Here is a 12332-nt window from a genome sequence, read left to right on the forward strand (position 1 = left end):
TCGAAAAATGACTTCAATTTTACCAACACAAACCACGATGATAATCGCTCCTGTGGCTAGCACAATAGATCCAATACAACAAACTTATATATCCACAGCAACATCCTCATCAATACCAATACTCTCCGAACCGAGTGCTCTACTAGCTCCACTTATAACATCACAACCAGCAGAACCTTCGGAGGCGCCTGCAAATCTAATAGCATCAACGGCCCTAGGCACATCAACACTCAGTGTCGTCTTCATAGTAGCCATGTGTCTGGTAGGGCTCTTTGCTCTTGGTGCAATCATTTGGGCATCACGTATTGCCAGGAAGGGTGGATTCAGTGTCAGGACACTTACTAGGACTGAGCAGCCTCCAGCATACCACTCTACGAATCAAAGTGAGGGAATGGCATTTGGAGGAGTAGGCTTACCCAAAGTCTGGAGTCCTGTTGCTGCTGATGCGTCATCTCTTAGGGTGTCAAAGTTGGAGAAGGATTTGCTGGCTGAATCGCAGTACAACAATGTATAAAGTGCCATAAAATTGTAAATAAGCTAATTATCTATCCAAAAATCGTACATAAGGTTTAGAGAAATAAAAAACTTAAGAACAGCCAAAGATAATCGCTTTGTAGAACCTAAGAACGCGATCGATCACTGGCAAAAATGTTTTGGTAACAGCTTTACGTGCTGACTTGGGATATGTGTAGGTGGTCTGGGCTCATTTCGCCCGCAAGCCGGAATAGATCGTTAAACGAAGCCCTCCAATCAACTTAATCTAAGTAAGTCATACGAAACAAACGAACAGCTTGCGAGCTGGAATTTTGAGTCAGTCTCTGGTGGAATTCTGAAAATCCCTCTAGGACCATTCATTGTACACCGACCGATAAAGAAGGTTGCCCCAAAATTTCAATTTCACACAATGTTTGAATCCATTTCAAGTCATTTCGACCGATTCACCAAACGGGATGGTGATTGCTCCCAGAAAGAAACCGATTATGGCCAACATAAAATCAAATCCGCCAACGCTGTCGAATCAGTAGGCTCGTGGGACATGATTCAAAAATCAATTCAGAAGGGTTATAAAGGGCATCCAACGAGGCAACGAGGGTTATCGTTTGCTGGAAGAAGCAGCAATAGCAGCAGCACCACCACTTCATCGTTCTCGCCACTTGCCCCAATTTACTCTGGTTTCAAGAGGAAATGGAGGTTTCCACTGCATGAACGAGCACTGTCAGCTGCAAATCATAGCATTAGTGGACAGTTGGACGTGTGTCGAGTCTTGTCTAGGAGAGATGGTTTCAGGGTGCCGCCGACTCAGGATATAAAGTGGAAATCCAGATACGTCATTATTGTGGAAGACAAGATGCTGATACTATCCCAACAAAATGTAAGTCGTATTGTGATGGCCTGCATTTCCCAGCACGGATATTTTTCTCACAATCGTCGTCTTACAATAGGATACTGTCGCAAGGGACGTCATATCGCTCAATGACACCTGCAAACTGCATCCATCTCCCAAACTTCTGATAGTCTCGCCAACACAGTTCGCCTTTTCGATATCCTTCCCACATCACGACGACAAGATTGATTGGTACTCCTATGCATTTGAACCTCCCACTCTGGACGGCAAGATGAAGTTTATGGCAGCCATACTGCAGGCCATGTGTTGGCGTGAACACAATGATGGTGAGTACCCAGCCTCCTCAGTTCTTGTTTCTGTACATAGTCTCACACGATTTCCCATGTAGTTACTACAAACTGCTTGCCTAAAATTGTTTTAGACGAGGTCCCTTTCAAATCGTTTAGTCTGTCATCGACTGCGCCAGAACTGCCAAGCAAGCAAGAAGTAGATGAATCTACAAAGACGATCCCTCGACGTATCTCGCATACAATATTTCCTTGGGAGCCGACGGTGTCAGATGTTATTCGGCCTTGCAAGGTGACTGATAGATGGGGAGCGCCGGTACTTGGGACGCAAATGAGACGACACTCGGTGGGGTCCTTGCAAAGCTCTACCGGAAACTTAGCCGTCCCTTTCCATGTCCCGTGCAATAAAGAAACATCATAAACCAGGCGTCCTGTGCAAAAGGTAAAATACGAGTTTTACAATATTTGTATTGAAGATTGGAATGCTTAATTGATATTGTACACAGGGTGTTTGAGGTTTATAACTCTGGCTCAATATCGCTGAGAAGTGCCCAGTCCTTTGGCATGTAGATGGCAGCCAGTACAGCCAACAGCAAACAAAATACGCCAAACAGCAATTCCACATAATTGGCTTTGACTCTCCACTTCAGCCCATACATGATTTGTAGACGGACTTGACGAGCTACCAGTCGCGCTGAATATAGAACTACAGGGACACCCGTGCCAGGATGAGTAGATGCACCTAGATATGTATATAGATGTGAATAAAAACACGTTTTGCAATCTTCAATTTGCAACGTACCAACAAAGAAGATGTTACCAATGTCCTCATGACGAGTTGAGGGTCTAAACCAACCAACTTGCGTAATGTTGTGACTGAGACCTAGTGCAGAACCCTGATGTAGATTATACGTATCCCTCCAACTCTCTGGATTATTGACTTCCTCAACTTCAATCAATGAAGCAAAGTCCTTTATACCCAATTTAGCCTCTAGCAGAGATATAACAGCTGCACGAGCTCGTTTCTGTAATGCTGGCCAGTCCTGTTTTTTCGAAGCTGAGATATGACCCACTGGTACCAACACCGTCACAACATCTTTACCAGCGGGCGCTGCAGTTGAGTCTACTCTAGATGGCACGTGTATGTAAAACGATGGTTCAATGGGTAGATCTTGGTCTTTAAAGATACGATCGAATGATTCTTTATAGTCGGCGGCCAAAAAGATGTTGTGGGCGTTTAATTCAGGTATGGTTTGCTTCATGCCCCAGTAAAAAGAGAAGGTGGATGACGTATGGGCTTTCCTAGTCAGACTCTTACTATATGATGTCGGTTGTAGCAAATTATTGTAGGCCCATACTAGGTCTGCATTACAGACTACGACGTCGGCGTCTATAACACGACCATCATCTAATTCGATACCAGTAGCTAGTCGAGCTTCCTTGTCAACTATTATTCGTTTTGCTGATGTATTATACATGAATTTTGCCCCTTTGGTTATGGCGATCATTTCCATCTTTTCGATTACTATATTGAAGCCTCCTTTAGGATACCACACCCCTTAAAAAGAAATATGTGAGTGTGAGCTTCATTCGACATTTCTCCCGCGTGCAAAGGAGAACATACCTTCAGCGATCTCAGTGTATTGAAGTAGATTATATGTACCAGGAGCTTCATACGGACTTTGACCCATGTACATGGCCTGGAATGTGAAGGCCCGACGTAACTTGTCTGACTTAAAGTAGCGTGAAGCTCTACCCCACATGCTCCACAAGACGTGCAATTCAAATGCACTGATTAAATTATCACCCGTAAAGAACTCATACCACATTTCAAAGTTTTTTCTTAGCACCAATGCTACAGACTTGTCATAATGCGACTGCCCCTCCTTCAAAAATCTAAGGAAACCAGGCCATCCCGTTTTAGGTTCCACTCGGTCGATTTCAGATTTGAGCTGTGTCAAGTCTGAGGATAGCGTGATGGTATCGTTATCGGCAAAGTATAGCTTGTAATTGGGGTTGCATTTGATGAGCTCAATGTGGGTCGAAATGTCTTCACCCAAGTCAGCAAATGTCTCTTTAAATATATCTGGCATTAAATATAGAGATGGGCCCACGTCGAATCTAAATCCTTTACGGGTAAAGACAGAGCATCGACCACCACAGTTTGCATTCTTTTCGACGACTGTTACTTGATGACCTGCGCGTGCCAGACGAGCAGCTACCGCGACCCCTCCTACTCCAGCACCCACTACGATGATATGCTTTTTGGTCTCCTTTGGTCTATCCTCTGGAGCGCTCATTTTGCTATAAAGAAGACAATCTAAAAAGTTGGCGTCACACTTTACGAGATCGGCAACGCGTCAACATTTTTTGAATTATTAACACTGATCTCATCATAGTAGTAAACCAAGAACTTTATACTAATAAGCCCAGGTGATAAGCCCTGGTGATAAGCGTGAAACAAAAGTCACGAAATGACAAGATGAGAGAAAGCTCAACCAGGACAAGAATTGTGCGATGGGAAATTTCCAATCGTGGAAATTCTAAAAGCCTTTATCACTATATCTTATAGCGATCGGAAGATCTGGTTTCCCAAATTCTGGCTAAAGTCAAGTAACGTCTTTCTTCCCCCACGTTTCCCAAGACAGCAGCTCGACGAACTAAAGAGCCACTAAACACAATGGAATACAAGCCTCTGCCAACCTCAAAGTATCATGCCAAATCTACCGCCGAGGAAGTAGCCGCTGGCATACTCGGATCTGAAGATAAAGGGCTCGAAGGGAAAGTTGCTATAGTCACTGGTACGTGGCAGCGCAATTTGCGTCTGTTTAATGCACTTGGAATTCAATTTCGAATAAGTACACCTCCTTTTAACGTAGGTGGCAACGGCGGTCTAGGAAAGGAATGTGTTCGAGTCCTCGCCAAACATCGATGCCATGTTATAATAGCATGTCGCAATGTAGCATCTGGTGAAGCTGCCGTAAAAGAATTCAAGGAAGCGATGCCATACAGTGAAGTCGATGTGATGCATTTGGATCTGAATTCATTGGAATCTGTACGCAAATTCGCAAAGGAGTATGAAAAGAGAGGCCTTCCAATCCACTTCTTGGTGAACAACGCAGGCATCATGGCGGTGAAGGACCGTGAACAGACAAAGGATGGATTCGAGGCTCAAGTTGGAACCAACCATCGTAATCAAAGGCTTTTGTGTTTACGAAACGACATCCTGCATAACTCAATCTTCTGTTAGTGGCTCACTTCTTGCTTACGGTGCTGCTCATGCCCATCTTGAAAAAGTCTGCACCAGCAAGGTTCATCTCAGTCTCATCAATTGGCCATATGCGCAATGGACTCGACTTTGATGATATGATGTTTGATAAACGGGAATACAACAAGTGGACGGCTTACGCGCAATCGAAAACTTGCAACATCTTGCTGGCTCTTGAAGTAAACAAGCGATTAGCCAAGGACGGTGTGTTGGCTTTATCTCTTCATCCTGGTGGAATTATGACAGGCTTGCAGGAGCATATGGATCCCGAAGAATTTAAAGTAAGGTTTCCGCCGACGTTGCTTCGCAAGACAGCAAAACTCACAATGTTCTCATGTCTCATTCTCAGATCATGGGCTGGATTGACAAGGAAGGTAAACTGAATGCCGCATTCAAGACCATTGAACAGGGTACTTCAACGCATCTCTATGCTATACTTGAGCCATCACTAGTAGACTATGGTGGAGCTTATTTGGAAGGTATTAAGCTCGAGTTTGTCCTCAAACGCTGCTTATGCCACGACCTAATGCCGTACATCTTTGAAATCTAGACGCGAATGTGTCCGTCACAAAAACTGACATTAGTAAAGATCCCGAGGCAGCCAAGAAGCTGTGGGATATGAGTGAAGCGCTTGTAAATGTTAAAGCCAACTTTTGAGGAGTTTATTCTTTAGAACTGCAATGATAGTTTTTTATGTGAGATCTACTTTTAATGAAAACTACTCAAAAAATTCGCTTGTAGAGCCAAACCTTTCGTGCGGTTTCACGGCGCTTTTAGGCTTGTTGTCAACACTTAAAACCCACTAAAGTTGCTAATTACTCCCCATATGGTACTGGAACTACGTTTGCGGCAGCCCCTCAACTTGGTTGTGACTCACAACCTCCCCATCCAGTGAAACCCATACTTGTCCCCCTACTATATTAACTGCCAGTGAGCCGCGACTGACACACCGTCGTTCCTTAAAGCGATCCTTAGCGCGACTGCGTCCATTTTCCTCTGTTTTTCTGGCTCATGCATTCTGTTGGGATTATAGTCCCGCGAATTTACGATTATTACAACACTTAAAACCCACTAAAGTTGCTAATTACTCCCCATATGTTACTGGAATTACGTTTGCGTCAGCCCCTCAACTTAGTTGTGACCAACCACCTCCCCATCCAGTGAAACCCATACTTGTTCCCCTACTATATTAACTATCAGTGAGCCGCGACTGACACACCATTGTTCCTTAAAGCGATCCTTAGCGCCTTTTTTTCCATTTCAATTAGGGGATTCTGTGTTTTCTTGATACTTTGTATGAACTGGTAATGTGTCCATCGAATCAGTTGTCTCCGTGGTTTAGTTGGTTATAACGTTAGTCTCATAAAACTTATGTAGCAATCTGAAGGCCGCGAGTTCGATTCTCGCCGGGGACAAGTCCATTATCTTTTTCTACATTACAAGGACCCTTTCTCCCATGCTAAACCCGGAGTGCAAGCGGTAGAATTGACAAGTCATGTGATGCGCTCGCTTTCCGTGAGAGACCGATACGGATTTCACTGCGTTTGGACAGATGTGAAGTTGAGTCGAAATGTTTCGAGTGAGTGAACAAGACAGGCACCAAAGGACACGGAAAGGGACAAGACATTCATGTCAAAAGTTACAGCTGTGAAGAAGGCGAACAGCAGCCTCTGGTTGATGCGAGGTTTGGGAGTTCTGGGTTCAACAATTGTTGGTTCTTGCTGGACAAGCAGTTCATTCGTAAGTACAACTTCACATCCAACACCGGATTATGGATTCTCACAAGGCTTACCTCTATAGAGCTGCTCGTTGATCGTAAGAATTCACGTCTTTATTGCTTGACATTTCATCTCCTCGAAACTCGTCGTCCAAACACATTTTAAATAGGCTCTACTCTGAAAATTGACTTCCTTTTCTATTCAAGAGACACAAGAAACGAGCTTTCGCATCAAATTCATTATGAATATTGGCACTCTTTGCCACCACATCCCCTCGAAACTCAACTTTGAAACCATTGTGGTAAAGGATTACGATTATGGCCATCTAATATTTAGCTTTTCTCTGCCAGCCATATCCATTCATTGTGGCGATATCTTTGAAGTCACTGAAAAGGATGTCCAAATAATCGATAATTAATGGTGGACGGCATATCTCAAGGACTTGATTCGCAGCAACGACACAATTCCTTTAACATTTGAAGGAACGCTATCCACAACCGTATTCAATCTTGTTACTGTACGAAATGTACGCTTTACAAAGTCTATCCATCTTCCTGGGCTGGGTGGTCTCAAAACTCTAGAATTGAATGCATTCAATGTGTTGAAACCAATTGATGAATTGGTTCCATCACAGCTACGTGCACTTTATATAATCCATCAACCGTTAATATTGACGTCGGACAGGTCACGTTTGCCATGTATCGCAAGGATAAAATTGAGCTTTTGGGCATGCTTGTTGCCGAAAATGTCGTTTTGAAGCACGGTGCCAATCGTCTCAACACTAGTGGCTCGCTTTCGAGTATGGAAGGGCTCGAATCAATCATGAATGCATATGTAGAAGGCGAAACATTGACGCTCGTGATCAATGATATCTCGGCCACGCCTACTTGGTAAGCAACCTCTCCTAAGCTTTGATTTCCTGATGGCTCACGATTTGGTTTTTAGGATGAAGGAAGCCTTTGTGGGGTTGGAGCTTTCCATGAAACTACCTGGTTATGGAAAACACAAAGTTCTTGAATCATTAGATTTTGGGGCTGTTGGTCTCAAATTCAATGTGACAGATCCTTATTCCGCTACTATTACTTGTGATAATGTCGTCGCTTCTATTGATGTCATTTTATCGGAATCAATCAAGTTTACAGCAGACTTTACTAAACTTGAGTTGGTAAGACCGTTTTCCTTCCTGACTGTAACCGTCGATTGCAAATATTGACACTAATACGTTTCAAAGAGCTTGGTGGCAAACTATGGAGACACCGATGTCGCCGTGATTTATTCACGTGCTCCTGCGACTGGATCTCCTGCAGGTCGCAAACTCGTATCGTCGCTTCACGGTGTTATGAAGGCCATTCCAGGCGAAGAGACTGAATATCAGGACTTTTTAAAGGATTTGTTCCATACTCCACAAGGTGTTTCCGTCTTTGTAGAGCTGACTGGCATAGTGACTATCTTTGTTTCTACTCCGTCTGGTGAAGTGCGCATTACGGATATTACAGTAAAGGTCGCAAAATTGTCTCTTCCTGGACTGGGTGGCGTGTGTGAAACGATAGTCACTTCAGCTCCTGCTATCACGATGGTTGAAAATAATGGGATTACCTTGTCAGTTCCACTTGAGGTACATCCAGAAATCCTTTTGGTCATTCCCCTAGCACTGAACTTTTATACTCGCAATAGATCGAAAATCCTTCTACTTTCTCTTTCAACTCTGGTGGATCTGTCAATCTGGATTTGATCTTTGAGGAAATGGTGATTGGGACATACGTATTACCTCGACTGCAACTATCACCTCTCAGCAAAAGCCACGTTTTAGCAAAAGCCATTACAAGTCCTCTCGGAAAGGAATCTCCTGAACGTGCTGCTGGAAGCAAGTTTCTGTCGCACTTTGTGAGCGATTTGCAGTTATCCGTTGTTGCTCGAGGGAATCCGAACTTGGCGAATGTGGAGAGTCTCAAGGCTGCCTTTGGTGCTCTGTCCTTCTCTTACGTCGATGTGGCTTCTGCATTGCAGCAACGTCACAGCTGACACTCCATATCATACTTAGACTGGAGCTGCCTTCTCAAGGTGATTTACGCCCCATCATTGAAACATCAACCATCTTTGTCAAACGCTGGTTACCGTTCAGGCGTAGCACAACATTTTCAATCTCGAATCGTTTTCCTGTTCCGTTTACCGTGCTTTTCATTCAAAGTACTCTGACTAAAGATGTAAGTGGAAGCAGGGCCGCAAGTTTCTCAACAGAGCTAATCACCTTGCGCTTCGATAGGGCAAGCACATGGCCACATCCAAAGGACATATGAACCTTGTAATCCCCGCTAACAGCACTGGTGCCTCTGGACCGGTTCCTGTTACTGCATCTGCGACTGGTAGGCTTTTATGTGAAATCTCCTCCAAAGGTCGTGTGCTAATCTCCATCATCAAGTAGGTCTGACTGGACCACTAAAAAGACTTGGACTTGTTCGCCTTCATGAGGACAGCACAATGAATGTTGTCATTGGAAGCTATGGACCAATAACTCTTAAACTCCAACAGGAGCTTTCTTCTAAACTTCATTTACTGTAAATGTCCTTTGTTTTCTTTAGAGCTTGTAAATTCAAATCAATTTTTGTACAAATATTTATGTTTTATTCAGTAGAGTCTCGATCCAAAAACTGAGATATGGCCGTCGGATGTCTCTTTCGTGGTTTTACTTCAAATCGTTTCAGAAAAACGCGATTTAACGTGTGATTTGCTTGGATAAAGTTATAAAAGTGCTGATTTCGGTTTCGAGACACTAAAATTACTATGTCGTTCCCTTTAGTTTCTACCAGTTGTGGATTGAAAGGTTCAGAGGACAAAACTTGGTTTCTTTGCGAGACGCAATTCAACATTCCGAGACCCACAAGCTCATACAGCAGAGGAGTGTCCATTGAAATAGATTCCATGTACTATACAAAATGTACGAGCACTTGTGATTGTCATTGTCTTCAAACACTAGCAGCTTTTCTGCACCATCTCAAGCTTTATGTTTTGATCGTTTCAAAGCCCACCCATCTTTACCACACTTTTGCGATCCAATAGAAAAGTAATTAAAGTCATTTACACTCCATTATGGCCAAATTAACCAACTTCCAATATGAGAGCTTGGGTCTCAAATTCGACGCTGCAACAGCCTTTCAACCCATTTTAACTATGAACAATGTTATTGCTACGTTTGAATCAAGTGAATCTGTCGCTGCAGATGCCAAGTTTACAAAGCTTGAACAGGTAAACTAGAATGCAGTATTCGCATCGTCGTCGAATTGATTGTAGATCATTTACCATCTCAATGTTTGAAACTGATGCCATTTTTTTCAATCTAGTCTCTTACAATGCACTATGAAGGCATTGATATCGCTACTGTTACATCTGGAAGTCCTGCTTCCGGAAGTGTCAGCTCAAAAAAAGTGGAAGCTACCTACCAAGCTTCGTTTCAAGGTACTTGAATGATTCCCACACCCTCTCAATTTCGTCCAACCGTCTAACAGAATTCTGTCGTTTTCTTTACACATAGCTATTCGCGGTCAAGAAAAGGCCTTTCAGACGTTCATCAAGGATGTCTTCAACGGCAAGCCAGGAGCACCCATCAATGTCGATTTAACCGGAACTGCCAATGTGTTTGTCGGTGACAAGGCCATCAAGACCACTGTCGAGTCTCAATTCAACTTGAACGGAATGGGGGGATTGGCTGGTATGAAGATGCTTGAACGTCCAGAGATGAAGAAGGGTGACAAGAATGGTATTCAACTGACTGTTCCTGTCGAGGTGAGACTTTTGCTTGTTGAAACTTATAGATGTGAGATCCTCAACCCATATTCTCAAATAATTAGATCAACAATCCCTCCCAAATCACGTTTATTTCCGGCAGTCCCATCAACTTGAACTTGGTTGCTGAGGGAGTCAGCATAGGCATGGTCTTGTTGCCATCTCTCACGTTGGCTCCTGGCAAAAACACCATCTTGGCTTTGGAAGTAGTAAATCCACCCACTTCTCATGCTGCTATTGGAGCAAAATTCTTCTCTGATTATGTCGGCAACGGTCCCATGAACATTCTTGCTCAAGGTCATGCAGACTCTATCAACGTTGATAGTTTGAAGCCAACGTTTGCTGGTCTGGCATTCAAGTAAGCTAGCCTCCTCCATTGCGTCCACGTTTGAGCCTACATAAACCTAACATGCTGGAATAACACAGCCTTCCTTTGCCTGTACTAAAGAACCCCAAGCCATTGATTGCTAGCAGCACCATCATGGTTAAGGGATTCTTACCTCCCAAGCTTACCACCACCATCGTCGTGGACAACCCGTTCCCATTAGATTTGATGATCTTGAAGGTCCACTCTCACATCTCTGACAATGTAAATTTTGAGTGCTTCATTTTTGCAATAATGAACCATACTAACAACATTTTTCCGAATATTTAGGGAAAGCACTTGGCCACTGCTGCAGGGTCTATGACTTTTAAGGTTCCTGCCAACAAGTCAGCACCCTCGCTTCCCATTGACGTCAGCACAACTGCTGCTGGCCTTTTGGGCATCAAGGGTGGAGGATCTATTCCAGGATTGTCTGTATCTGATGTAACTGTGATGGTTGATCAATATGGGCCTATCAATCTCAAGGTCACTCAACACTTGGTTTCCCAAATCAAGTTGCTGTAGTTTCCAGATGGCTCCCTGAGTGGGTTGACCTGTGTGTGTATGCAAGGAGGGATTGAAAAGAAGAGGGAATATTATAAAGACTTGCAGCTTATAAAGTGCAAATAAATCTCTAATCAACAGTCACAAGTGCGATGCGCCACTCTTTGTTCCACTAGCCAACTCGGTCCGTGTGAAAGCGAATAAGGAAGTAACAGCCGTAAAACGATACAATATATCCCAGTGGTTATAACGAAGAGGGTTTATATTTGTTCCAAGACGAGACTACTATAAAGATGCGGTATATGTACACAGTCCAATAAGAGTATTACTGATGGTAGTGAGGCCAGAAGTCCAGGAAGCTTCCAGATGAACCTACTGATGCTTGAGCCTGAGGAGCGTCTGTAGCAGCAGCAGCAACGTCAGCAGGCTTTGTTTTATACCGGTAGTTGCCACCTCTGAAGTTACCACCAGGGGCTGCGGTTCGAGTAGCATCTGCAGCGCCAGCACTGCGTGTTCTCGTCTTGCCACCCCGATGCCCATTAAAGTTTTCTGCTCCTGTGATGTTGGCTCCGTTCGATGTTATGTTACATAGAGACGTCCTTCCATCAACGATTGCGGTTGCATTGAATGCAGTTTTAGAATTGCTAGACAGACAGTTTAGACAGTCTGCGAATTCGGGCAGTGCCGAGCATTCGCAGCCTAGCCTATAAGTGGCATTACGTTCAGGAGCCTATAGGTAGAGCAGGTAAGAACATCAATGGGCATCATTAATATAACGAGCACATCTTTCAAAAGACTCAAACAAGGGTAGTTCTACGTTGAATGCAACTTTCTAATCCCCTCAACTCCGAACACATTGTTAAGATGCTTCACACAACTTACTGCTAGGATGCATGCGTCGAAGCTGCTATCATAGATACTACAAGTTGAGACGCAAGCGGTTTTGGCTGCAGAGTCTACAGCGTGTGATATTCCCAAACCCGTTAACAGCAGAACCACAGTGGCGACCAAGCTTCTTCTACCCATTGCTAACTATGGAAGCACACGGTGTATGGCCCTTATATGC

General features: G+C 43.8%; 2 protein-coding genes across 2 annotated transcripts; one reads left to right on the plus strand and one right to left on the minus strand.

Annotated features, from left to right (window-relative positions):
- Window positions 1-2150: 2150 nt before the first annotated feature.
- Window positions 2151-3932, minus strand: SmJEL517_g02419 (uncharacterized protein; the record flags this gene model as incomplete). Its single annotated transcript, XM_031168347.1, has 3 exons — window positions 2151-2374; window positions 2435-3190; window positions 3257-3932. The coding sequence occupies 3 exons, from the start codon at window positions 3930-3932 to the stop codon at window positions 2151-2153; spliced, it is 1656 nt and encodes a 551-aa protein (XP_031025712.1).
- A 380-nt stretch (window positions 3933-4312) lies between these two features.
- Window positions 4313-5557, plus strand: SmJEL517_g02420 (uncharacterized protein; the record flags this gene model as incomplete). Its single annotated transcript, XM_031168348.1, has 5 exons — window positions 4313-4433; window positions 4512-4823; window positions 4883-5181; window positions 5250-5379; window positions 5451-5557. 5 exons carry the CDS (start codon window positions 4313-4315, stop codon window positions 5555-5557), a joined length of 969 nt encoding a protein of 322 aa, XP_031025616.1.
- Window positions 5558-12332: the final 6775 nt, after the last annotated feature.

The sequence above is a fragment of the Synchytrium microbalum genome, assembly GCF_006535985.1.
Source record: "Synchytrium microbalum strain JEL517 chromosome Unknown SmJEL517_scf0010, whole genome shotgun sequence".
In the NCBI taxonomy this organism is placed as follows: Eukaryota; Fungi; Chytridiomycota; class Chytridiomycetes; order Synchytriales; family Synchytriaceae; genus Synchytrium; species Synchytrium microbalum.